Source organism: Hyperolius riggenbachi, chromosome 1 (genome assembly GCF_040937935.1).
Source record: "Hyperolius riggenbachi isolate aHypRig1 chromosome 1, aHypRig1.pri, whole genome shotgun sequence".
Lineage (NCBI taxonomy): Eukaryota > Metazoa > Chordata > Amphibia > Anura > Hyperoliidae > Hyperolius > Hyperolius riggenbachi.
Window position 1 is genome coordinate 485,986,747 of NC_090646.1, and position 26,474 is coordinate 486,013,220.

The 26,474-nt window shown below is 45.3% G+C and overlaps 1 protein-coding gene across 1 annotated transcript in view; it reads right to left on the reverse strand.

Moving 5' to 3' along the window:
* The window catches only part of LRP10 (LDL receptor related protein 10), a 39,696-nt gene extending 14,880 nt beyond the window's left edge, over window positions 1–24,816 (reverse strand). Inside the window, exons 1-2 of the mRNA XM_068242122.1 lie at window positions 24,596–24,816; window positions 11,937–11,972 (exon numbers count right to left, since the gene is read on the reverse strand). Of these exons, the coding sequence (XP_068098223.1) occupies window positions 11,937–11,972; window positions 24,596–24,626 (67 nt within the window). The 5' untranslated portion in view covers window positions 24,627–24,816. The remainder of the gene's footprint in view (window positions 1–11,936; window positions 11,973–24,595) is intronic.
* Window positions 24,817–26,474: the final 1,658 nt, after the last annotated feature.

The following is a 26,474-nucleotide window of genomic DNA, read 5'->3' on the forward strand; positions in this document are numbered from 1 at the left end:
TGTGCCCTCTACATATCTCTCCAGCAGCTGCTGGAGAGATATGTAGAGGGCGCACTTCTTACGCCAGACTGGCTCCGACTGACGGAAGTGCGGGGACCCGGTTCCCGAAGCTGCGGGCAGCGGAGGACGGCACTTATGCCGCCAGGACATAGGAGCTACATCTGAGAGAACCCCCGCCAAGAGAATGCATGTGTTAGCATCGACTGGTAAAAAGGGACCATGTGGTCCTTCTACCTGATCAGTGCCCCATTAAGCCACGATTGCTGTTACAACAAGTAACAGCAATCTTAAACTGTGCACAGGAAGTACATTAGTGTACAAAAAGTGTTTACAGTGGCTTGCAAAAGTATTCGGCCCCCTTGAAGGTTTTCCACATTTTGTCACATTACTACCACAAACGCGAATCAATTTTATTGTAATTCCATGTGAAAGACCAATACAAAGTGGTGTACACGTGAGAAGTGGAACGAAAATTATACATGATTCCAAACATTTTTAAAAAATAAATAACTGCAAAGTGGGGTGTGCATAATTATTCAGCCCCTAAGTCAATACTTTCTAGAAACACTTTTTGCTGCAATTACAGCTGCCAGTCTTTTAGGGTATGTCTCTACTAGCTTTGTACATCTAGAGACTGAAATCCAGCTCAGTCAGATAAGATAGACAGCGTTTGTGAACAGCAGTTTTCAGATCTTGCCACAGATTCTCAATTGGATTTAGATCTGGACTTTGACTGGGCCATTCTAGCACATGGATAGGTTTTGTTTTAAACCATTCCATTGTTGCCCTGGCTTTATGTTTAGGGTCGTTGTCCGGCTGGAAGGTGAACCTCCGACCCAGTTTCAAGTCTTTTGCAGACTCCAAGAGGTTTTCTTCCAAGATTGCCCTGTATTTGGCTCCATCCATCTTCCCATCAACTCTGACCAGCTTCCCTGTCCCTGCTGAAGAGAAGCACCCCAGAGCATGATGCTGCCACCACCATATTTGACAGTGGGGAGGGTGTGTTCAGAGTGATATGTAGTGATCTCATCTGATCAGAGCACCTTCTTACACATGTTTGCTGTGTCCCCCACATGGCTTGTGGCAAACTGCAAACGGGACTTCTTATGCTTTTCTGTCAACAATGGCTTTCTTCTTGCCACTCTTCCATAAAGGCCAACTTTGTGCAGTGCATGACTAAAAGTTGTCCTATGGACAGATTCCCCCACCTAAGTTGTAGATCTCTGCAGCTCGTCCAGAGTCACCATGGGCCTCTTGACTGCTTTTCTGATCAGCGCTCTCCTTGTTTGGCCTGTGAGTTTAGGTGGACGGCCTTGTCTTGGTAGGTTTACAGTTGTGCCATACTCCTTCCATTTCTGAATGATCACTGAACAGTGCTCCGTGGGATGTTCAAGGCTTAGGAAATCTTTTTGTAGTGTAAGCCTGCTTTAAATTTCTCAATAACTTTATCCCTGACCTGTCTGGTGTGTTCTTTGGACTTCACGGTGTTGTTGCTCCCAAGATTCTCTTAGACAACCTCTGAGGCCGTCACAGAGCAGCTGTATTTCTACCGACATTAGATTACACCCAGGTGTACTTTATTTTGTCATTCGCACTCATCAGGCAATGTCTATGGGCAACTGACTGCACTCAGACCAAAGGGGGCTGAATAATTACGCACACCCCACTTTGCAGTTATTTGTAAAAAAAATGTTTGGAATCATGTATGATTTTCGATCCACTTCTCACGTGTACACCAATTTGTATTGGCCTTTCACGTGGAATTCCAGTAAAATTGATTCAGGTTTGTGGCAGTAATGTGACAAAATGTGGAAAACTTCAAGGGGGCCGAATATTTTTGCAAGCCACTGTATGTTCCCCCAAGGCAGCAATGATTGGTGTAAGGAATCATGTGGCCCCTGAACCAATCATTATGCCTGAAAGTCTGTACCCATGACATGATGCTTGCCGCAACATTTTTTTTTTTGCAGCGGGCAACTTTTTTGTGATGAGCGATTGTTTTTTGATATGGTGTTATATTTCACTAAAATTAGTTGAGCAATGTTTAGCGCCATGCAGCTATCGCGACTGCCATGACAGATCACTGAGCGACGACCGCTCAGATCCCCATTGCCGGCAGTAATAATCTTACCACCATTATTCGAGCCTTGATACCATGGTCGTAAAGATGGAACAGGGAATGGTCACCGCCAATCCCAGATCCATCTTCACGTGGGTACTCATATAGCTAATAACAGTCATCATTCATTTGTTTGTTTTCTGCCTGCGATTCACTTATCATTTTGTCAGATCTGACAAAAATATAAGAAACACCTGATCTGCTGCATGCTTGTTCAGGGGCTATGGCTAAAAGTATTAGAGGTAGAGGACCAGCAGGACAGAGAGAGAACTGGTAGTGCTTAAAGGATACCCGAAATGACATGTAACATGATGAGATAGACATGTGTATGTACAGTGCCTAGCACACAAATAACGATGCTGTGTTCCTTTTTTTCTTTCTCTGCCTGAAGTATAAATATCAGGTATGCAAGTGGCTGACTCAGTCCTGACTCAGACAGGAAGTGACTACAGTACAGTGTGACCCTTACTGATAAGAAATTCCAACTATAAAACACTTTCCTAGCAGAAAATGGCTTCTGAGAGCAAGAAAGAAGTAAAAAGGTCAGTGAGGGTCACACTGTAGTCCCTTCCTGTCTGAGTCAGGATTGAGTCAGCCTCTTACATACCTGATATTTAACTCTTTCAGGCAGAGAAAGAAAAAAAGGAACACAGTAGTTATTTGTGTGCTTGGCACTATACATACAAATGTCTATCTCATCATGTCACTTCGGGTATCCTTTAAAAGGAAATCAATATGGCAGTCTCCACACACCTCTCGCTACAGTTGTCCTTTCATGAACCTTTTTATGGGCTTCGTAAACATTCCTAAGTCTCAGTAAGTACCGTATTTCCCAACGTATAAGACGCTCCGGAATATAAGACGCACCAAGGTTTAGAGGGGAAAAAAAAAAATATAATAAACCTGGTGCGTCCATGTTCCAGGAACGTCTTGTACATGTTCTTCCCCAAATAGTCACCTCCATGTCTCCCCATGTGTCCTCCTGTATCCTTCAAGTGTCCTGTGTGCCTCATCTCTCCTCCTGTATCCCCCATGTCTTCTCCATGTCCCCCATGTGTCCTCCTGTGTCCTTCTGTGAAGAAAGCTGTCTGCAATCTCCGCGGGCATGGCGGATAGGTAAGGCAGGTACAGGCCCCGCGTTACTATGGGAGCACTCGTTAGCTTTTCCCCGCAGCTCCCCCTGCGGCTATGCAATGCGGGCGATTGGAATTGAAAAACTTTACCGGAGGAGGGGGCCGGGAGCGGAGGGGAAGGCCAGGATCAAAGTATGTAACAGCAGCCAGTGGCGGGGGGGTTAATGTGCCTATACACAGGGAGGGGGATCTGCCTATACACAGGGAGGGGGATCTGCCTATACACAGGGAGGGGGATCTGCCTATACACATGGAGGGGGATCTGCCTATACACAGGGAGGGGGATCTGCCTATACACAGGGAGGGGGATCTGCCTATACACAGGGAGAGGGATCTGCCTATACACAGGGAGAGGGATCTGCCTATACACAGGGAGAGGGATCTGCCTATACACAGGGAGAGGGATCTGCCTATACACAGGGAGAGGGATCTGCCTATACACAGGGAGAGGGATCTGCCTATACACAGGGAGAGGGATCTGCCTATACACAGGGAGAGGGATCTGCCTATACACAGGGAGAGGGATCTGCCTATACACAGGGAGAGGGATCTGCCTATACACAGGGAGAGGGATCTGCCTATACACAGGGAGAGGGATCTGCCTATACACAGGGAGAGGGATCTGCCTATACACAGGGAGAGGGATCTGCCTATACACAGGGAGAGGGATCTGCCTATACACAGGGAGAGGGATCTGCCTATACACAGGGAGAGGGATCTGCCTATACACAGGGAGAGGGATCTGCCTATACACAGGGAGAGGGGTCTGCCTATACACAGGGAGAGGGGTCTGCCTATACACAGGGAGAGGGATCTGCCTATACACAGGGAGAGGGATCTGCCTATACACAGGGAGAGGGATCTGCCTATACACAGGGAGAGGGATCTGCCTATACACAGGGGGAGGGATCTGCCTATACACAGGGAGAGGGATCTGCCTATACACAGGGAGAGGGATCTGCCTATACACAGGGAGAGGGATCTGCCTATACACAGGGAGAGGGATCTGCCTATACACAGGGAGGGAAGGTGGATTTGGATGGCTAACCTGTACTGCGGCACCTATACACTGGCTAACCTGTACTACAGCACCTATACACTCGCTAACCTGTACTACGGCACCTATACACTCGCTAACCTGTACTACAGCACCTATACACTGGCTAACCTGTACTACGGCACCTATCCACTGGCTAACCTGTACTATGGCACCTATCCACTGGCTAACCTGTACTGCTGCACCTATACTGGCTAACCTGTAGTGCTGCACCCATACTGGCTAACTTATACTGCGGCATATTTCACAAGCCTGATTTTAATTTTATACACACAATTGATCCTTACAGAAGTATATTAAAATATAACTTTTATTATTTAAAATTTTTGTTCATTTTCATTTTCTCATAGTACATAAAACCAGGTTGGGACCTTCAGTACTATATAGAGCACTTGCACGATTTGGAGCAGTTTTCGTGACCGTGCTTCTGGACCCAAAACCTGGACTACTTTAGCTTTTGCTTTCTACATATAATTAAAAAAAAAAAAAAAAAAAAAAAAAACACTAATCCGACATGTTTCGACTCCTTATGTGGAGTCGTCGTCAGGGAAAAGAAAGTGCTTAGTGCAAAGAGTTGCTAGTGCATTTAGAAAGAAAAAGCATTATATATACATTTAGTAAAGAAAACAACAAAAATGAGAGCGAAGTGCTCTCTTGCTCTGTCAGCATTGAAATGAGTGTTCGTCTGACCTACTTATATACTACCTATGGGGGGCGGTTTCCAGCTGAGTCTGATCCACCCATTTTTGCAGCACTCTCATTGGTCAGATTACTTATCAATCACCATTTCTGCATCATTATTGGTCCGCCTATCACTTCCCATTGTTTTCAAAACAGCTATAAAAATAAGTTCTATTACCACCAAACTTCTTGAATCAGTTAAACATATGCCCAGCAACAGTCCTTCCAATTTGTGTGCTTCTGTCCGCAGGTTAAATATAAAAACGCCATATATCGTCTTACCCTTCATAGACTAACATTGGAGAGTTGCTATTGGTAGATTTCCCCCCATGTGACTATCACATGCCACTCTCGTCCAATCACCATGTATTTATCAGCGTTTCCATGGATATACAATCACGGGGACTCTCCGTCCCGCTAGACGCTTGCGTAGGGTGGAACCTCCAGTCACTCCTTCATCCTACGTCATCATGCCATTCATGCGCTGCGCTTCGCAGCGTTGCTATAGACACGTAGCCACGTGGGCGGCATTTCCATATGGGGAGTGAGTGTAATACATTCGCTCCTCCTCCCCACTCCTTCATGTGGCATACGTCACTGCTCTCTTTGTTTACAAACTTACGGAGCTTAGATGTCATTGCCTCCAGGAAGTATGTAACCACCCTGACACGCAAGCTGTCATTTTATCCATTCTAACCATTCCTCCATCAGACTTATAGCACATCTCTTCCTCTTTATTAACCACTTCAGCACCACAGGGTTTTTTGCTTAAAAACCAGAGCAATTTTCACATTTCAGCGCTCCTCCCATTCATTCACCAATAACTTTATTGCTACTCATCAGATGTAAATGATCTACCGTATATACTCGCAAGCAAGCCGACCCGCATATAAGCCGACCCCCCCACTTTTAACTGAAAAAAACAGGAAAAAATGATTGACCCTCATGTAAGCCGGGGGTAGGAAATGCTGGCCGTGTGATTCCCTCATGTGTGTCCCAGTATAGCTAGTATAGTGTCCATTATGGGTAGGTAGTGCCCTGTATAGCTAGTAAAGTGCCCAGTATAGCTAGTATAGTGCTCAGTATAGCTAGTATAGTGCCCAGTATAGTTAGTATAGTGCCCTAGTATAGTGCTCAGTATAGGTAGGTAGTGCTCAGTATAGCTAGTATAGTGCTCAGTATAGCTAGTAAAGTGCCACAGTATAGCTAGTAAAGTGCCACAGTATAGCTAGTAAAGTGCCCCAGTATAGTGCCCCAGTATAGCTAGCATAGTGTTCAGTATAGCTAGCATAGTGTTCAGTATAGCTAGTATAGTGTTCAGTATAGCTAGTATAGTGTTCAGTATAGCTAGTATAGTGTTCAGTATAGCCAGTATAGTGTTCAGTATAGCCAGTATAGTGTTCAGTATAGCTAGTATAGTGCCCCAGTATAGCTAGAATAGTGCCCCAGTATAGCTATTATAATGCCCCGGTATAGCTAGTATAGTGCCCCAATGTAAGTAGATAGTGCCCAGTATAGCTAGTATAGTGCTCAGTATAGGTAGATAGTGTCCCGACCCCCCCCCGCCGCCGCTGCTGCTATTAGCTTACCCGGCGGCTTCCCATATCCCTCCCTCCGTCTCCTGCACTGGCTTGTAAATAGTTCGCAGCAGCTCGCCCCACGGCGGCTGCTGTGTGATGACGGAGGAAGCTGTAGGCAGAGCGGCTTCCTGTACGGGCGATGTGTATCGCCGTTGCTATGGGAACCGCTCTGCCTACAGCTTCCTCTGTCATCACACAGCAGCCGCCGTGGGGCGAGCTGCTGCGGACTATTTACAAGCCAGTGCAGGAGACGGAGGGAGGGATATGGGAAGCCGCCGGGTAAGCTAATAGCAGCGGCGGCGGCGGAGGGGGGGGGGGGGGGGGGGGGGGGGGAATGTATAAGGAGCAAACATGACTCGCAAGCAAGCCGACCCCCCAACTTTTGGCCCACTTTTGGGGGGTCAAAAATTCGGCTTGCTTGCGAGTATATACGGTATATCTTGTTTTTTTTTGCCACAAATTATGCTTTGTGAGGGTGAGATTTGCTTTTAGTAATTATGCTATTATCTGTGCATTTTAAAGGGAAAAATGAGAAAAAAAAAAAGAAAAAATACACTATTTCTCCATTTCCATGCACTATAGTTTTCAAATAAACAATGTTAGCATAGGTAAAACCCACATTGTATTTGCTAATTTGTCCTGGTTATCTCAACATTTAAATAATGTTCCTAGTACAATGTATGGCGATAATATATTAGTTTCTGGTTTGTGTTTTTTGTTTTCTCATTGTACTCTATCAGTAATTAAAAGCCCTTATCTTCATGATTAACAGTAATACACTCTCATGGCATACATATTTTAAAAGCTAAGTCCCTAGGGTAACTATGTATTCTCTTTTCAATGCTGTCACTTTTTTTTTTTTTTTTTTTTTACAAGTATTTATTTAGGGGTATAGAGTACATGAAAATAACAGTTTTATTGCTTTTTATTCAGTTTTCCGGTAAAAAAAAAAAAAAAAAAAAAAAAAAATAAATCACATGACTTAGCCCTCAGTTGTCAAACAACACAAAATCTATTCTCTCACTTGTCACGGTTAAAATGATACCCTATATACATAATCAGATAGCTTATTGGGCATACAGCACACTGTTTACCACAAGTACGCCTATCTACTCCCCTGAGCTTCAAGTAAAGTTTTGTGGGGAGTAGATAAGCGTAGCAAGGGAGGTGAAGTGGTTAACATATGTCTCCACATCCATATATCATTCACTTACATTAGTGCTTTATCCTGCTCCTTATTTATTAATATTGCTAACCTCAATTTTATTTATTAAATTTAAAGCGTCACCCATACTGGCTAACCTATAGTGAAGCACCCATACTGGCTAACCTGTACTGCGGCATCTATAGCTGGCTTACCTATACTGGTACACCTATAGCTAGCTAACCTTTCCTAAGGCACCTATAGTTGGCTAAACTATCCTGGGGGCACCTATATGTGGCTACCTATACTGGGGGAACTCATACTTACCATCGGTGTGCTGATCCATCGTTGTGTATTGAAAATCGTGAATCGCAATCACAATTTCTCACAGAAATCGTGCAATTCAATCTTTTCCTAAAATCGTTCAGGCCTAGTCTGCAGCTGCCCTGTGCCCGCGCACCGGGACAACCAATCCTCCGGTCCCCCGCAGCACCTTACTTTTGTCCTAATGTGCGGCCCTGGTCCCCAATGGATAGAAGCACTTTGCACATGCACAGTGCACGAAGATCTCTACAGTGCATGCACAGAATGTTCCAGTTGAAGGGAGCTTGATCGAGGATGCACACAGCCGCTACCGTGCATGCACAGTGGCCTGTTGACCGACCGGGACAAACTGATCCTCTGGTCCCCTGCAGCACCATACTTTTATTCTAATGTGCAGCAATGGTCTGCGTGCTTTCTAATCACGCTTCAGTGGAAGGGAGCGCTCTGCACATGCGCAGAATGAAAAGAATCTGTACTACACATGTGCAGAATCCTCCCTTTGCAGGCGCAGTGGCCTGTTGACTTGCCGGCCAGAAGAGGATTACTGTGGGACTGGAAGGACAGCGAGGGCATAGGGCGGCTTCAGGGGGGTGGTAGAAGCCCCAGGTAAGTTAAACCTGTTTTTTTTCCCCTTACTACACTTAAAGAGGAACTCCAGTGAAAATAATGTACCGTATATGCTGGCGTATAAGGCGACTGGGCGTATAAGACGACCCCCCAACTTTGCCAGTTAAAATGTAGAGGTTGGGGTATACTCGCCGTATAAGACTACCCCATAGTAGGAGTCAGGGTGCCGGGTATCAGGCAGAGCTGTAATTACCTTATGCTGCAGTCATCCGGTAATAAGAAAGATAGATCGCGTTCTCAGTTTAAAAAATAACTTGTTGTAACAGCTTCTTGTGAGCAGCCGCTCGCACGGGTAGCAGTGCAGCTTCCTGCGTCCCTTGACTGGTGACGTGTGCGCTCCAATGATGAGGCTCACTCCGGAAGAGATTGCCGGGTTGTATTGTGGAGCGCACACGTCACAAGTCAGGTGATGCCGGAAGCTGCATTGCTACCCGTGCGAGCGACTGCTCGCAAGAAGCTGTTATAACAAGTTATTTTTTTAAACGGAGAACGCGATCTATCTTTCTTATTACCGGATGACTGCAGCATAAGGTAATTACAGTTCTGCCTGACACGGCACCCTGACCAGACCTGACATTCTGGCACTCGGCGTATAAGACGACCCCCGACTTTTCAGTTCATTTTTCAGGGTTAAAAAGTCGTCTTATACGCCAGTATATACGGTAATAAAAAAAAAGTGCTTCATTTTTACAATAATTATGTATAAATGATTTAGTCAGTGTTTGCCGATTGTAAAATATTTTAAATCCCTGATTTATATTCTGACATTTATCACCTGGTGACATTTTTACTGCTGTCAAGTGATGTAGCTGCTGCTTGCTGTTTTAGCAGTTGGAAACAGCTGTAAACCGCTATTTCCCACAATGCAACAGGGTTCACAGACAGGAAACTGCCAAGAGTACGTACTCAGAATTTCTTTGTGGGAGGGGTTTCACCACAATATCAGCCATACAGCGCCCCCTGATGGTCTGTTTGTAAAAAGGAATAGATTTCTCATGTAAAAGGGGGTATCAGCTACTGATTGGGATAAAGTTACATTCTTGGTCTGAGTTTCTCTTTAAGGTTCCCGGATTTTTCCAAATGCCCGGTCGTTTGGATGTCAAATCAGGTGTGTGTACAAACGGTCGTTCAGCAGATAAGACTGGTTTTGACAGATCCGCTTGCAACAGAAGCTCTGTGCCTGCCAGAATCACACACAGATTAAATGCATTGTCATATTTTCTCCAGGATATTTACTCCTGCATACTCTCGCCCTAGGGGCAGGCACTCTCTTTTGTCAAATTTTTCAGGTTGACCCAGTTTAAATGCTGAAAACTATGACTGGCTGCCAATTATGACAAAGATCACTGCTTTGTGACAACAGTGTAAAGCAGCCCAGGTCTTAACACTGTGCACATGAAACTGAATGCTTAGCAATACACTAAAGGTGTGTACATACATCCAATGGTTGTTGTCCGAAATTTGAGGCCGAGCACTGTATAGGAGCCTCCCTCTGCTATAGCAGGGTGACTTGTCTATTAGTATGAAGAAGGGCGACACGTGGCACGCAACAACAACAAAAAAAGAATGATGAAGAGGATGGTGGCGCAAGGAATAGAACAATGCTTTCAGGGGTATCTGTGATTTAAAGATCCGGCATTTAGGATCTCTAAACAAGCTCTTGGGACACCTGTACACATGCTCAATTATCCGAGACAGCCATGAATGTCTGCCTCAGACGAGTTCCTTCTAGCAGGTGCATGCACTCCAGTCTGTTACACACAAGCCAATGTTTACTCTCAACCATAGTGATCAGATGGAGGAACTGATACTGAAAACCCACTAGAGGATCCTAATTGTCTAGGTTATTATGTTTTTATGCGATTCCAATGGAGTGACAAAATGCAACAAGTTTGCATACAGGGGAAAAATGCAAATGCATATGTGGGAATGCTACACTGGGCTTGTACAGGAAAATGCAACCGTGAGCCACAAAACACATGGGCTCTATTCTACTAGTGAACACGTTTATTCTTGGATCACAAGGCTTTTACTGATCCCATGGTCACTATGTTAACCTGGAAATCACAATGACACATTTCCACTATTGCAATTCACCTTTCCCCAAAATGCAAATGTAGTGCATGCTGCATTTCTCCTGCATTTGCAAACATGGCCGCAAAAAAAAACAAAAAAAAAAACTGTGTACCAATTTCAGCGCTATGCAGTTTTCTTGCCAACTAATCGGCAGTAAAATGCCATTATGTGATAAAGGCCTGCTGGCAAAAAATTACTCCCAGACTAGAAATCACTCTGGAAGTATTTTTTATGCTACCTTCCCTTGCTTCATCAAATGTCCACATAAATACATATATTTTAACTCATTTTTTTTAATGACGTGTTCCTTTAATGCAGCATTTTAGAGTAGGTCAGTATAGCTACTAGCATAGAGACACTATTCTATTGTGTCTGCAAGTCCTCTCATGACACTGAGCATTATGGGAATGTTTCCCACTGGCCACAACAGATTATGTAAAGGTAACAGAATATGGCAACCAATAGTAATTGCCTGATGGCAAATAACAGCTTTTAACAAGGATTTGAAACCCGGTAGGAATTCTATTAAAAGGTAGCGTAGATGACATTCCTGCATACATGGGTGGTCCAAGCTCTGAAATGCCTGCTCGGATGAGCAATGAGAAAGGCTATGTGATTGGAGACACACTCTGCCTCACACAACAGCGGAAATACAGGATATTTGCATGTCCTCCCTCTTCCCTGGGGGCTGCTTTCTAAGAGACCCGTACTGCTGCCAGTCATTGTTGCCACTAAGGAAGAGCTGAACTATAGAAGTTATATATGGGTGCCACAGCTTCCTAGTAATAGAAGAATCGGAAAAAAAAATCAGAGCAGTCAATCTGAAAAAGTGTCCTTCAAGAAACAGACTTGTAACACCCAAAATCTATCCCAGCACAGGTGCATAAATCTCCATTTCTCCAGTGCCCATCAACACAAACAAAAGGGCCTTACCAGATGTCAAGATCTATATTATAAAATCTCTATCTCAATATGCTGAAGTAAAGGATCCAGTCAGTATTTCATAGGTGTAGCCTCAGGAAAGGTCTGTTATCTGGGGTCTAAGCATCTGGCAATCCCTGCAATTTATGTGACTGAAGTAACAAAGATTTATACACATGCACTGGAGAAACATACGTTTTTTTTTCTCATTTTAACCATATACCTTGGCTCTGTATCTCTTGAAAATATTCTGCAATGTTTGATGTGAACTCACCATAAGCTGAATCCGCTTGTGCGAACACCAGCAGTCCTAGAGGAAGCAGAAGAAACTACAGGTTAGTTAAATGAAGAGTGAAACTGACAGTGTTCTGCATTATACAAGCTGAAACATTGTTTTACAGACTTCAGAAAGCCTGACAGCAACAGGAAACTATACTTGCTCCACTGGGAGATCAAAGCAAAAGACCGGGAAAAGCTGAGATAATGTAACAGTATAGTATGGCCTCAATTCACTAAACTTAACTCCTGTCTTTAATAACTCTTCAGAGTTGTTTTACAGTTATCACAATTACATCACCATGGTGATAGTATTAAAGACACAGACCTGCAACTTCCTAGAGAACTGTGTCATTTGATAAGTTACATTGGCCTCAATTCACTAAGCTTATCTCCTGTCTTTAATAACGTTAATTAACTGCGTGTGAAAATAACTACAGAGGAGGTAAATTAACTACAGAAGAGGTAATTTAAGGAATGAAGAGATAAAATAACTCTCACTGTGTGAAGGTAAGTTTTCTCTTGCCTTATCTCCAGCATGATCTTAGTGAATTGAGGCCATTGTCCTCAATTCACTAAGCTTATCTCCTGTCTTTAATAACGTTTCTAGAGTTGTTACCATGGTGATAAGGCATGTAGTATTCAGGAAACAATTTACCTCAGGCAAACCTAAAGTTAACTCTTCTGTCTTTAAGTTAACTCTCCAATCCTTAAAATAACTCCAGAATTCTAAAGTTAAAGACAGGCTGTTAATTAACTGCATGTGAAAATAAATACAGATGAGGTAAATTAACTACAGAGGAGGTAACGTAAGGAATGAAGAGATAAGATAACTCACTGTGTGGAGGTAAGTTTTCTCTTGCCTTATCTCCAGCATGATCTTAGTGAATTGAGGCCAATTTAGCACCCCTTGTCTGGGTCATACCTGAACATAGTGGAGTTGCTGAAAGGTAAGTGAATTAGCAGGTGTCTTACTGCAACTATATATGAACATCACTGCAGTCACACTAAAATCTTGCTAGACTGAACATGCATAGGTTGGGGCCATCTCCGCAGAGAGTCTAGCATGTGTACAGCTGCCCCAATGCATCGTTACCCTCCTTGGCCTGCCCGCTGGAAGCTGCTTCATCATGCGCCGCACCATCGTCCCCCCTTCATAGCAACAGAAAGCTAAGCCTTAGCTTAGCAACGTGTCTGTACAGCACTTGGCCCCGAGCTGTCGTTCAAAGGATCGAGTCCTGATCCCTATGGGCGGCAGTCATTGTGCATGCACCGTAGCACTAATTCACTATCCTTTCACCAAGCCTCACTAGTTTGTATGACCCAGGAGAGGTGGCAAAGATTTGTGACCTCATAGAAAAGTAAAAATAAAAGTGTGATGCGAACAATGGGATCAACGTCACTGGGGGTGAGCAGATCCATATAAGGGTTGATAATCAGGCGTGTGCCCGATCATCAGCTAATGCGGTCATTATTGGCCGCCTCAGCTGACTTAACCCCCTTGCCGTTACAATTCTGGCTGCAAGGGGGCAGCGCAACACTTTTTTTTAAATCATGTAGGGAGCCCAGGGCTCGCTACATGATAGCCGCTGACAAGCGGCATCCCCCTATCCACTCTGTGTAAGCAGGAAATCCAGTTCAGAACAGGATTTCCTGCTGGGCTTCCCCGGTCGCCATGGCGACTGGGCGGGATGACGTCACCGACGTCATGGACGTCAGAGGGAATCCCGATCCACCCCTCAGCGCTGCCTGGCACTGATTAAGCAGGCTGCGCAAGGGGTCTGGAGGGGGGGGCGGCGGCACGGCGGGTAGCGGCGAATCGGCGGCGATCGGAAACTGCACGCAGCTAGCAAAGTGCTAGCTGCGTGCAGGAAAATTTTTTTTTTGAAAAATCGGCCCAGCGGGTCCTGAGAAATCCTCCTACGCAGGTTACCCCGAGCTGAGCTCGGGATAACCGGCAAGGAGGTTATCCGAGATGAACTTTTACACATTGCAGAATTGTGTTCCTCTCCTATTGTTTATAGGGCATTCCCCAAGCCAAATACTTTTTTTGTTTTTGTTTTAATACTCTAATTCCCTATAAACTAAAAAAAGCCATGCCCACAGGTTTTCAGAGAGCCTTGGCAGTAGCAAGGGCTTATGGGAGCTCAGTCTGGGCAGGAGGTGTTACTAGCCATTGATTTCAGAGGCAGAGGGGAGGAGGGAGGAGGAGAGGGGATTAGACTGATGGCTTAACCACTTTACCCCCTGCGGTACGGATTTCTCCGTCCCTTTTTCCACCCTGTCACCACCAAGGGACTGAGAAATCCGTACCAGACGCCGCTCCTGCCACTGTCCGCGCTCCCACTTGCTCGTCCGCGCGCCCCAGCGCTCGTGCACGCCGCTGCCCGCTCGCCCGGAGATCAATGAACAGGAAAAACCTTTCCCGTTCGTTGATCTAAGCCCCCCGCAATGATCAGCTGCTTCTACGAGAAGCAGCGCGATCATTGTGAAAAAAAGTTGCCCAGCCTCCCTGAACTTCCTGCAAGCGTACTTCGTGTACGCTTGCAGGTCCCATAAACAAAAACTCACTGTAGCCATCTTGTGGCCAAATAGTAAAACTACACCCTAAAGCATTTTTCATATACAAATACATTAAACATTAAAAATTAACTCATTACCTCCCACACCCCCCAATTTTTTTTTTTTTTTGTAATTAAAAAAAAAATACAATTAAAAAAAATACATAAATAGTTACCTTAGGGATTGAACTTTTTAAATATTTATGTCAAGAGGGTATAACACTGTTACTTTATAAACTATGGGCTTGTAATTAGGGATGGACGCAAAACTGAAAAAAATGCACCTTTATTTCCAAATAAAATATTGGCACCAAACATTGTGGTAGGGACATAATTTAAATGGTTTTATAATCGGGACAAATGGGCAAATAAATTTCATGGGTTTTAATTACAGTAGCATGCATTATTTAAAACCCATAAAGGCCGAAAACTGAAAAATAAATAATTTTTTCCCCACATTTTTCCTATTTTCCCATTAAAACACATTTAGAATAAAATAATTCTTGGCATAATGTCCCACCTAAAGAAAGCCTAATTGGTGGCAAAAAAAAAAACAAGATATAGTTAATTTTATTGTGATAAGTAATGATAAAGTTATAGACGAATGAATGGAAGGAGCGCTGAAAGGTGGAAATTGCTCTGGTGCTCAAGGGGTAAAACCCCTCAGTGGTGAAGTGGTTAAGATACAGATAAGCCTGCCTCTGTGTAATGTTTACAAACAACATGGTTGCTGTCATTGTATCACAGGAATAACTAATCATATTCTATTAAAACTGTTTGCAGCTAGATTTGCTGTGTAAACCAGCTAAAACTTTAAATAAGATATATAGACAAGTTACTTGTTAGAGTTAGTTTTTCATCTTGGATCCGCTTTAAAGCCTCACCTACACGGGTAGATGAGGCTGCGATCCGGCGGCTCAATTAGCCGCTGGATCGCCTCTTCCGCGTCAGCGGCTCGATTGATAAGGACCATTGCCGCCGCATCTACGCGTGTAGATGCGGCTTAAGGACTGCAGTCTTAAAACACCTTAAAGCGGAATATAACCCTGCATTTCAACTTTGCTCTAAAACATTATTTACAGCATATTATATGCAACCAGCATTTTTTTTTACTAGACCAGCATTGGAAACACAGAGGTTTAAAGTTCCGTGGAGAGATATGCAGAAGTTCAGATAGATACATTTAACTAAATAGAATGTAACAAGTGATAAATGTTACACACTCTTTGGCTGTCCTCCAACTCCTTCTCAGTCAGAGAGAGTGAGTCACATACCACACTTAGATACATTTATGTAAACAAAATGTATCTATGTAAGCTTCGGATGTGTATGCAGTTCTCTCCAGGAACTTTAAAGCTCTGTGTAACTCTTCCAATGCTGGTCTAGTAAAAAAACTTTTTTCCCATTCAGACCACTGCAGCTTTAATGGTTTATTGCTCGGTCATACAACCTACTATCTAAATTAATTTTACCTCCTTTTCTCGTCACTAATACAGCTTTCTTTAGGTGCTATTTGATTGCTGCTGTGATTTTTAGTTTTTATTATATTCATTAAAAAAATAAAAAAAAAAAAACATGAATTTTGTCAAAAAAATGATTTTTTTTTTAACTTTCTGTGCTGACATTTTTCAAATAAAGTTACATTTCTATATAAATTTTTGTCTAAATGCATTGTGCTTCATGTCTTTGATCAATAAATAGAAACTTATTGGATTTTTTTTTTTGTCTGGGTAAAAGTTATAGCGTTTACAAACTATGGTGCAAAAAGTGAATTTCCCCAGTGTGAAGCATCTCTGACTTTTCTGAGCACCTGTCATGTTTCATGAGGTACTAGAATTCCTGGATAGTATAAATAACCCCCAAATGACCGCATTTTGGAAAGAAGACATCCCAAAGTATTCACAAAGAGGCATGGTGAGTTCATAGAAGATTATATTTTTTGTCACAAGTTAGCGGAAAATGACACTATGACAAAAAAAAAAAAACCTAAAAAAAGTTTCCATTTCTGCTAACTTGTGACCAAAAAAACAAAAACAAAAAAACCACGAAATCTGCCAGACTCACCATGCCCCTCTCTGAAAACTTTGGGGTGTCTACTTTCCAAAATGGGGTCATTTGTGGGGTGTGTTTACTGTCCCGTCATTTTGTGGGTTGCTAAATTGTAAGCACCCATGTAAAGCCTGAAGGTGCTCATAGGACTTTGGGCCCTATGGCTGCAAAAAAAAGTGTTACACATGTGGTACTGCCGTACTCAGGAGAAATAGTAGAATGTAGAATGTAGAATAGTAGAATGTGTTTTGGGGTGTATTTTTACACATACCCACGCTAGGTGGGAGAAATATCTCTGTAAATGAGAATTTTTTGATTTTTTTTTGTTACACACAATTGTCCATTTACAGAGATATTTCTCCCACTCAGCATGGGTATGTTTAAAAATACATCCCAAAACACATTATACTACTTCTCCTGAGTACATAGGTTATTTTGAGGCATTCATAGATTTATTTTTTATCACAAGTTAGTGGAAAATGACACTTTGTGAAAAAAAAACACAAAAAAACCCAATTTCCGCTAACTTGTGACAAAAAATAAAATCTTCTATGAACTCATCATATACCTAACGAATACCTTGGGGTGTCATCTTTCTAAAATGGGGTCACTTGTGGGGTTCCTATACTGCCCCAGCATTTTAGGGGCTCAAAACCGTGAGGAGTAGTCTGGAAACCAAATGCCTCAAAATGACTGTTCAGGAGTATAAGCATCTGCAAATTTTGATGACAAGTGGTCTATGAGGGGCCAAATTTTGTGGAACTAGTCATAAGCAGGGTGGCCTCTGGTTGTATTGGCACTGAAGTGCAGGAAGCGCAGGATGTTCTCAAATCGTGACCTGGACATGGCAGCAGAGAACATGGGCATGTGATGCATTGGGTGCGTAGACCAATAAGACTGCAATACATTCTTTTTGACTAGATCCATGTTAAGGAGAAGGCCTCAAAAAATGTTACGTTGGAGTGGTTTCTACCGAAAAGGCTGGGCATGGTAGCTTCTTGAATTGGCGGTTGCGTATTGTGTGGCATAACAGTTGGTCTCAGCCACAATTAAGTCGTAGAGACCAGCAGTGCTCAGGAAAAAAAATTCTGTCACTGCGGTGGGGCGGGTGAGGGTTTGGCCGGCTGATCAGAAGCCAGCAGGGGGCAGATTAGAGCCTAATCTGATGGATCGGAGTGCTAGGGGGTGACAGGTGGTGATTGATAGGGGGTGTCTCAGGGGGTGATTAGAGGGGAGAATAGATGCAATCAATGCACTGGGGAGGGGATCTGAGGGTTTGGCCAAGTGATCAGGAGCCCACACGGGGCAAATTAGGGCCTGATCTGATGGGTAGGTGTGCTAGGGGGTGACAGGAGGTGATTGATGGGTGACTCAGGGTGTGATAAGGGGGGGAATAGATGCAAGCAATGCACTGGGGAGGTGATCAGGAGGGGTCTGTGGGCGATCTGAGGGTGTGGGCGGGTGTTTGGGTGCCCGCAAGGGGCAGATTAGGTCTGATCTGATGGGTAGCAGTGACAGGTGGTGACAGGGGGTGATGGATGGGTGATCAGTGGGTGATTAGAGGGGAGAACAGATGTAAATAATGCACTGGGGAGGTGATCAGGGGGGGGGGGGGGGGTCTGAGGGTGTGCGCTGGTAATTGGGTGCACGCAAGGGGCAGATTAGGGTCTGATCTGGTGGGTAGCAGTGACAGGGGGTGGTGTGTGTGTGTGTGTGTGTGTGTGTGTGTGTGTGTGTGTGTGTGTGTGTGTGTGTGTGTGTGTGTGTGTGTGTGTGTGTGTGTGTGTGTGTGTGTGTGTACACAGCTGCCTCCTCCCCTGGTGGTCCCTCGATCACTTGGACCACCAGGGGAGGAGGCAGCCTGTATAATGCTCTTTGTATACATTACAAGGTGTATTATACACTTTGTATGCGGCGATCGCAGGGTTAACAACCCGTCGGCGCTGCTAAATGGCCGACGGGTTGACGTCGCGGGTGGGCGGAGCCTAATGCCGGCGGATGCTGCACGCGCTCCCCGGCTAATTAGTCCCCCAGGTGCCGCTGATCGGCGTTACGCAGTCCTGGAGGTGCCACTGTGCCGCCGCCTATTGGTAGTGGGTGGTCGGCAAGTGGTTAAAGTGAACCCGATATGGAATGATAAAGAGGAAAAAAAAAAATGTATAAATGTATATATACACAGCTTCCTTCAGCCTTATCCATCCTGATTGGCCAGCCAGGGTTTACTGCGCATGCTCGGCCCAGCAGCATACGCTTTCCCGTGGCTGGAAGCGTAATGATGGAGCACACGCAGCTGCACTGCGCATACGCCGACTGGCTGAACTTACAGGAGCCCTTACAGAGGATCCAGAAGGTGGAGGATGTGGCGAGGGATGGATCTGACTGAAGGGGGCTGGAGGAAGCCCGAGGTATGTATACATTTCTTCTATCATGTCATCTCAGGTACACTTTATAGCCTCTTTCACACTACATGCAATTCAGATTTCGATTTTTCATCGATTTTCACATGCGATTCGGATTTCTAATTGGTACTGCATGCTGCATATTTTCTGCATTTTTCTTTTGATAGCATCGCAAATCGGGATTTGCAGTGTGCAGGGAACCTTATGCTGGCAATACACGGGTCGATCCAGCAGCCGATTAGCCGCCAGATCGACCCCAGCCGCGTCTCCGCCGGTGCGGTAAGGAAATCAGCGCTCGATTCCCTGCCATTGTCCGCCGGCGGGGATTGAGCGGACGGGGGTCGAGCGGCTTGATCGGGCCAGCTGAATATTATCAGCTGGCCGGATCAGCTGGTCGATACACGGTACAGACACGTACCGTGTATCCCCAGCATTAGTCAGGTGTGTACGCAGTATAGTTTTGTCTGAGAGAGACCGAGGCCCATATGCAATTAACTTTTTAACCTAAGTTTTCTCATAGGAGATCATTTTTCAATTTCAATTTAAAATAACTTTTTAGCACTTAGCAATGGAAAAAGTAGGTGAAAAAGTATTGTCAAAATTATTTCGAGTACGGTATTTGTTTGCTTGCTGGTAGTTTAAAAGGCATTTTATTTACAAGTTGTGAAAAAAAGGATTGCATATGACACTGAGTGTTGTAAAGTATGCCTGCTGTGTTGTAGAAACCAGTGTAAAAGCCACACCTTCTGTCTAACAGAAAGCATTCTGTTTACACAGGATATAGAAAGTGTCCTTCATTTACAGCACAGCCTTTGATTTTTGTAAAGAGTGTCTAATTAACATACTGACACAGGCCAATAAAGGACATCTGTGTGGTCAGCTGTGCGCCAGCAGGCCTGACACAGAGGAGAGGACTGGCCATGCCATTCATGGCAAACTGCTTCAGCTCTTAAAAGGACAAACACATTTTCCGTGCCAATAATGAGAATACCAACACTAGTTGTGAGCAGTGCTAGCTGTGTGAGCATTTCCTAATCCACAGAGATTGACGCGAGCAGAGGCAGAGCTACTGCACAAAGCTCTGCCTCTACCCGGAAGGAGCTCCGAATTTTGCCCCGAGGATTTCGGGGGTATTAATTGATCATTCTGCTGCAGGAATGCGGCGTTTCAGCTATGACCTTATTGCTGAACAGGACTGCCTAGTAAAAAAAAAAAAAAAAAAGGTATTTTTTTTTAGGTTTCAGACTCTCTTTAACAGATTCATTTGGTTTTCAATACCATTTATATGCTGATGACAAAGAACTGTACCTCTCAGCCTCACACCTTAAAGGGAACCTTAACTGGCGGGGAAAAAAAATTTCACTTACCTGGGGGCTTTCCCAAGCCTCCTGCAGCCGTCCTGTGCCCGCGCCGGTCCTTCGGTGCCCTCCGGTCTCCCTCCGCGGCTAAGTTTCGTTTTCGGACGACTGCCAGTCGTCCTCGGGCAAAGCGTCCTCTTCTTCCGCATTCCCCGTCGTAAAGAGCCGTAAAGCGAATCCGCATGACGCCAAACGCGTCATGCGGACGCGCTTTACGACGGGGAATGTGGAAGAAGAGGACGCTTTGCCCGAGGACGACTGGCAGTCGTCCGAAAACGAAACTTAGCCGCGGAGGGAGACCGGAGGGCACCGAAGGACCGGCGCGGGCACAGGACGGCTGCAGGAGGCTTGGGAAAGCCCCCAGGTAAGTGAAAAAAATTTTCCCCGCCAGTTAAGGTTCCCTTTAAAGCGGAATATAACCCTGAATTTCAACTTTGCTCTAAAACATTATTTACAGTATATTATATGCAACCAGCATTTTTTTTTTTTTTTTTTTTACTAGACCAGCATTGGAAGGGTTACACACAGCTTTAAAGTTCCTGGAGATTTTTGCAGATGCATCCGAAGCTGACAAAGATACATTTTGTTTACATAAATGTATCTAAGTGTTGAATGTGACTCACTCTCTCAGGAGCTGGCGGACAGCCAAAGAGTGTGTAACATTTCTCAATAGATACATATAACTAAATAGAATGTAACAATGTGAACTTCTGCATATCTCTCCCGAAACCTTATGGCCCGTTTCCACTATCGCGAATCTGCATGCGTTTCCTGCATGCAGATTCGCACAGCCAATACAAGTGGATGGGCCTGTTTCCACTTGTCAGGTTTCCTGAGCGTTTTTCTGTGCAGGATTTTTCTGCACGGCAGAGCCTTCAGAATTCGCCTGCGTGTGGAATGCATGCGAATCGCCGCTAATGTATTTAATAGGGAAATCGCCTGCGGCTTTGGTATGCGAATTTTCATGCGAATTCGCATGGAAATCAATGGAAAAGCACACAGGCACTGCCATGGTTAAATTTGCATACAGTGTGATCCATGCGAATTTTCATGCGAATTCGCATACAACCGCACGCAAAATTCGCATCCGCATGCGAATTTTTACAGCGGCGATTCGCACCGCACAAGTGGAAACGGGCCCTAAACCTCTGTGTTTAACCCTTCCAATACTGGTCTAGTAAAAAAAAAAAATGCTTTTGGCATATAATATGCTGTAAATAATGTTTTAGAGCAAAGTTGAAATGCAGGGTTATATTCCGCTTTAAAGGACACATACGAGCAATTTGAAAATTAAAAAAATCCACTTACCTGGGGCTTCCTCCAACCCCTGCCAGATGTTCTGTGCCCTCGCTGCAGCTCTTCTTCCCGCTGGTGGTCCTGGGTCCCCTCCAGCGCAGGATTCCTACTGCGCCTGCGGCACTCAAGAGTCGCGCTGACGTCATCTGGACTGTACAGTGCAGGCGCAGAACTACTGCGCGTGCGCTGTACAGTCCAGATGACGTTAGTGCAACAAGTGAGCCGCATGCTGGAGCGCAGGGGACCGAGAGCCACCGGAGCTGCGGCAGGGGCACAGGACGGATGCTAGGGGCTGGAAGAAGCCCCAGGTAAGTGGTTTATTTTTAAATTCCTCTGACCTTCCCTTTAATTTCATCCCATCACAAATTTTTGTCTGCTGTTTCTTCTTTCATTACCCCCACTTCCTAAAACTTCACAGAAGTAAAACAGAACTGATCATTTTCCCACCATCTCTATCCACTTCTCTGCCTAATACGGCAGTAATAATTAAATTACTATACTCTCTCCCTCTCATTTATCTCACACATTCACTCTCTGATCAACTCCTGCCTTCTTCAACTCAAAAACATATCTCACATCCGACCCTTCCTCACTCATACTACTAAAATGCTATTGCATGCCCAAATAATATCTCGCCTTGACTACTGTGATATTCTGCTGTGTGACATACCTATTAACAGCTTAGTCACCTCCTCTTACTCACCTCTAGATTGTAAGCTCACAAGGGCAGGGACCTACCCAAGTGTTTCCTGTTTCTGTATATTTTCTTTATATGTACCAGTATTGGTGATATTTGCAAACTATACATGAGCTATAACGAAATTGCCATCAGGGGGAAGACGATCTTGAGATTGTCAAAGCTGATGTTTTCCCGTGCCACCGCTGGTACCTGCCCTGCTCCCAGCTCCTTCCTCCAGCGAGTCCCAATCCCCCTCGCTGCATTGCCTTGCGGTGGGCTGCTGTGAAGTGGTAGCGCGCGTTGCCCAGTAACGACAACCACCAGGAAGTGACGTGATGTCACTTCCTGTTACAGGCCCTGCAGTTACAGGGATCACAACTTTCTGGAGAAAGAGCCGGGAGCAGGGCAGGTTGCAGCGGTGGCGAGGGGGAAACTAGGGGGGGGGGGATCTGCCTATATACACTAAAGGGGGAATATGCCTCTATACACTAAGGGGGACAACTCCTTTAAAGTAAACCTGTGATGGCGGAATAAAAAAGCTGGAGCCCAAGCTGGATCTCCAATGCGCCCGTTGTTGTCCTGAGTGTCTCCGTTGGCCCGCAATCAGCCCTAGTAATCTGGCTCAGTCACACCAGTGGGCTCTTCTGCGCGTATGCACATTAAAGCCAACTGGTTACTCGGGAGGACAGCGAGGGACGCATCAGTGCTTATGGGGCTGGAAGTAGCCCCGGATTAGTATAAAATCTTTTTATTCCGCCATCACAGGTACTTTAGGTATGTACACACATTCTAATTTGTTTGGCCAATTTTACCACCTCCATGTAGTATGACTTACACAATATGTTTATATTATTCAAACTCTTGTTGGCCCTCATACTACATGGAAGTGGTAACATTGGACAATCAAGATTGTATGTGTGTACCAGGCTTTATGCTGGATACACACGGTGCGTTCGTGCACTCGATTTCCCGCTCGATTCGTTTATTTCCAACATGTCCGATTTGGATTTCGATGGATCGTTAGGTCGATTTGGCATACTTTGCATGCGAATCGACCTAACGATCCATCGAAATCCAAATCGGACATGTTGAAAATAAACGAATCGACGAGAATCGAGCGGGAAATCGAGTGCGCGAACGCACCGTGTGTATTCAGCATTAGCAATATGCCCTACTGGATCACTAAATGACACAAATAATTGTTTTTGTGTTCCTTCAACCTCCCCCAATAAACAAACAATCACCTGAAACAGCAATGATTGTTTTAAGTGATAACATTGTCTACATGGGACTTTATAGGTGCGTACACACGCACTACTAAAGAGAGCGACTGGTCCGTCAGACCCTCCCGCTGGGCGGTCGTTCTCCCGACAGTAGTGGGTGTGTACAGTCTGTCTGCAGACTGATAAGGCTGTTCCTGAACGATCCGCTGACGGACCCGTCGTTTTCTTTAGTAGTGTGTGTGTGTGTGTGTGTACGTACCTTAAGGCTTGTTAACGCCAGAACCCAAAGTCTGGCCACTTCGGGTTCTGGCCAGTCAAAACTAGAAGTGGCTGTCTCACTGCGGCCAATGGGGGAATATGCGTGTGTTCCCGGTTGCCAGAGCTGAAGAGGTGGGCAGGGGGAGGAGCCAGAGCCAAGGAGTTGGCTTCATTTCTCACATTGCCGCAGGTAATGTAATTCATTTCTTACATTGGCCGCAGTGAGCCAGCTACTTCTAGTTGACAGGCCTGAACCCGAAATGGGCAGACTTCAGGTTCTGGCCGTAACATACATACATACATACATACATTTTTTTTTTTTATTGTCTGGTACACACCATGCTATTTCACCTCACATCAATGGGTTGAATAAATAATTTATGACAGGTTCGTTCAGCTACCGATCGATAACGCAATAAATTGATCACTATAGCACAAAATCGATCGGAAGTTGATCAGACCTGTCAATACGACCTGCCAATCTGATAGGAAATTGCATGCTGTGTACCCCAGGCATTATTTTACAGTAACATTTACAGGTTATTTTACAGGTTTATCCCTGTACTTTATCTGCACTCTTCTCTTCTTTTTTTAACCATATACAGCCCTATAACCTAGGTTTTTCAGAGTCTGACCAGCAGCAATGACACATTTCATTTTAAAAACAGTATCAGATCATGTGACCTGTGTGGTAACAGTACAGGTCACGGTATTTCCTTATATGGAAAGCGATTTCGTGTGGCCCGACCTTCTCCACCACGATCATGAGGGCTCTCCTCGGGTGATCACCCTGAGCTGCTGGTGGGCAGTGGGGGAGGGCTGGCACTATCTTACCGTATAGGAGAAGTGAGAGGAATGGAGACATGCTGCTGGTCCAGGGATGGCCTCCTCCTCACCGGGTCATGTCAGTCAATGCGGGTGGTAGCTCCACACAGCTACTCTCTAACTTTCCAGAACCCAGAGGAATGTCTGCTCCGTATACAGCCCCCAGCAGCACTCCCTCTGTTTCTCTTCCTGTCTCTTATTTTTCTCACCACTTCCTTCTACCTCAGCAGAAGTCTCTCTTCCGTCTCTCTGGCGCCCCCTGCTGCTCCTATTGCTACTGCTGCTGCCGCTCAGATAGGATTGCTGTGTACTGTACTGTAATGTATCAGTGTATCGTAGTCACATGTCTAGACAGGCCTCAAAACCAGTATAGCAGGTAATAGAGTTTCTGTTACGTAAAAGAAATATAATCTTCTGTTATTAGATTTTATCCCAATTGTGTGACAGAAAGTAGAAGAGGCAGGGTGTGCATTTGTTGATGTTTGACATCTCCAGGCTCAGGTCTAAAAAAAGCCACCTAACAGCTTAGTGATATATTAGTGTTTTTATGGCATCAGCTAATGAAGGAGCTGCTATTATTATTATTATTTGGATTTATATAGCGCCAACATATTACGCAGCGCTGTACAATAAGGTTACAAACATGATAGTGGGGGTGACAGTCAACAGACAATAAGCAATAGGGTACACCGTGCCTGATCATACAATGGAGTAGTCTCACATTCATGTTACTCTGAGCAGAGTGCACAGATACACAAGGAGGGAGGGCTCTGCCATGCGAAGTGCGGGACGACGACGGATGGCACGATAGGAAGGGGATGAGTGTAAATTACCTTGGTGTGATGTCAAATCATGGAGAATCGCTGGTGCATTTTGGTAAGTTTGATTTAATTGCTTTACCCAAAAAGATGTCAGCTGTGAAATGACTAGAGGCTTTACCTATATAAGCTGCCACCCAGGATGGTCTACTCAGCTGAGTGAGTTAGGGTGCCCATACACTTATGGATTTGCAGCAGATTTGACCATCAGATGCATTCCTGTCAGATGCCTATCAGGTCGAATCTGACAGGAATGTATTTGATGTATGCAACACACTAGGAACAGATTTCCAATAGATTTCAGAATTAACCTTCCTGGCGGTAACCCCGAACGTAGTTCGGGGTAAGCCGCGCAGGAGGTTTTCTCAGGCCCTACTAGACCGATCGCCGCCGCCCCCCGCGCTCGATCGCCGCTATCCGTCGCGCCGCACGGCCCCTCCCCCCAGACCCCGTGCGCTGCCTGGCCAATCAGTGCCAGGCAGCGCCGAGGGGTGGATCGGGACTCCCAATGACGTTGGAGACGTCATCCCGCCCCGTCGCCATGGCGACGGGGGAAGCCCTCCAGGAAATCCCGTTCTTTGAACGGGATTTCCTGATCGGAGATCGCCGAAGGCGATCGAAGCGGGCGGGGGGATGCCGCTGAGCAGTGGCTATCATGTAGCGAGCCCTAGGCTCGCTACATGATTTGAAAAAAAAAAAAAAAAAAACTGCTGCGCTGCCTCCTGGCGGAAATAATTAAACCGCCAGGAGGGTTAAAGGGAACCAGAGGCGCCAGAAAGAAGATTTTATACATACCTGGGGCTTCCTCCAGCCCCATACGCACGGATCGCTCCCACGCCGCCCTCCTCCGCTTCCTGTATCCGGCGGTACCGGGTCCCGTAGTTTCGGCCAGTCGGCGGCAGCACGCGGACAATTGTCCACATCACAGGGGCTCCCGGCATACCCGTACGCGTGCAGCTGCATACTGCGCAGCTGCACGCGTAAGGGTATGGAGGGAGCCCCTGCTCATGCGGACATTTGGCCGCGTCCGCCGGAAGTGACGGGACCCGGTACCGGCGATCCAGGAAGTG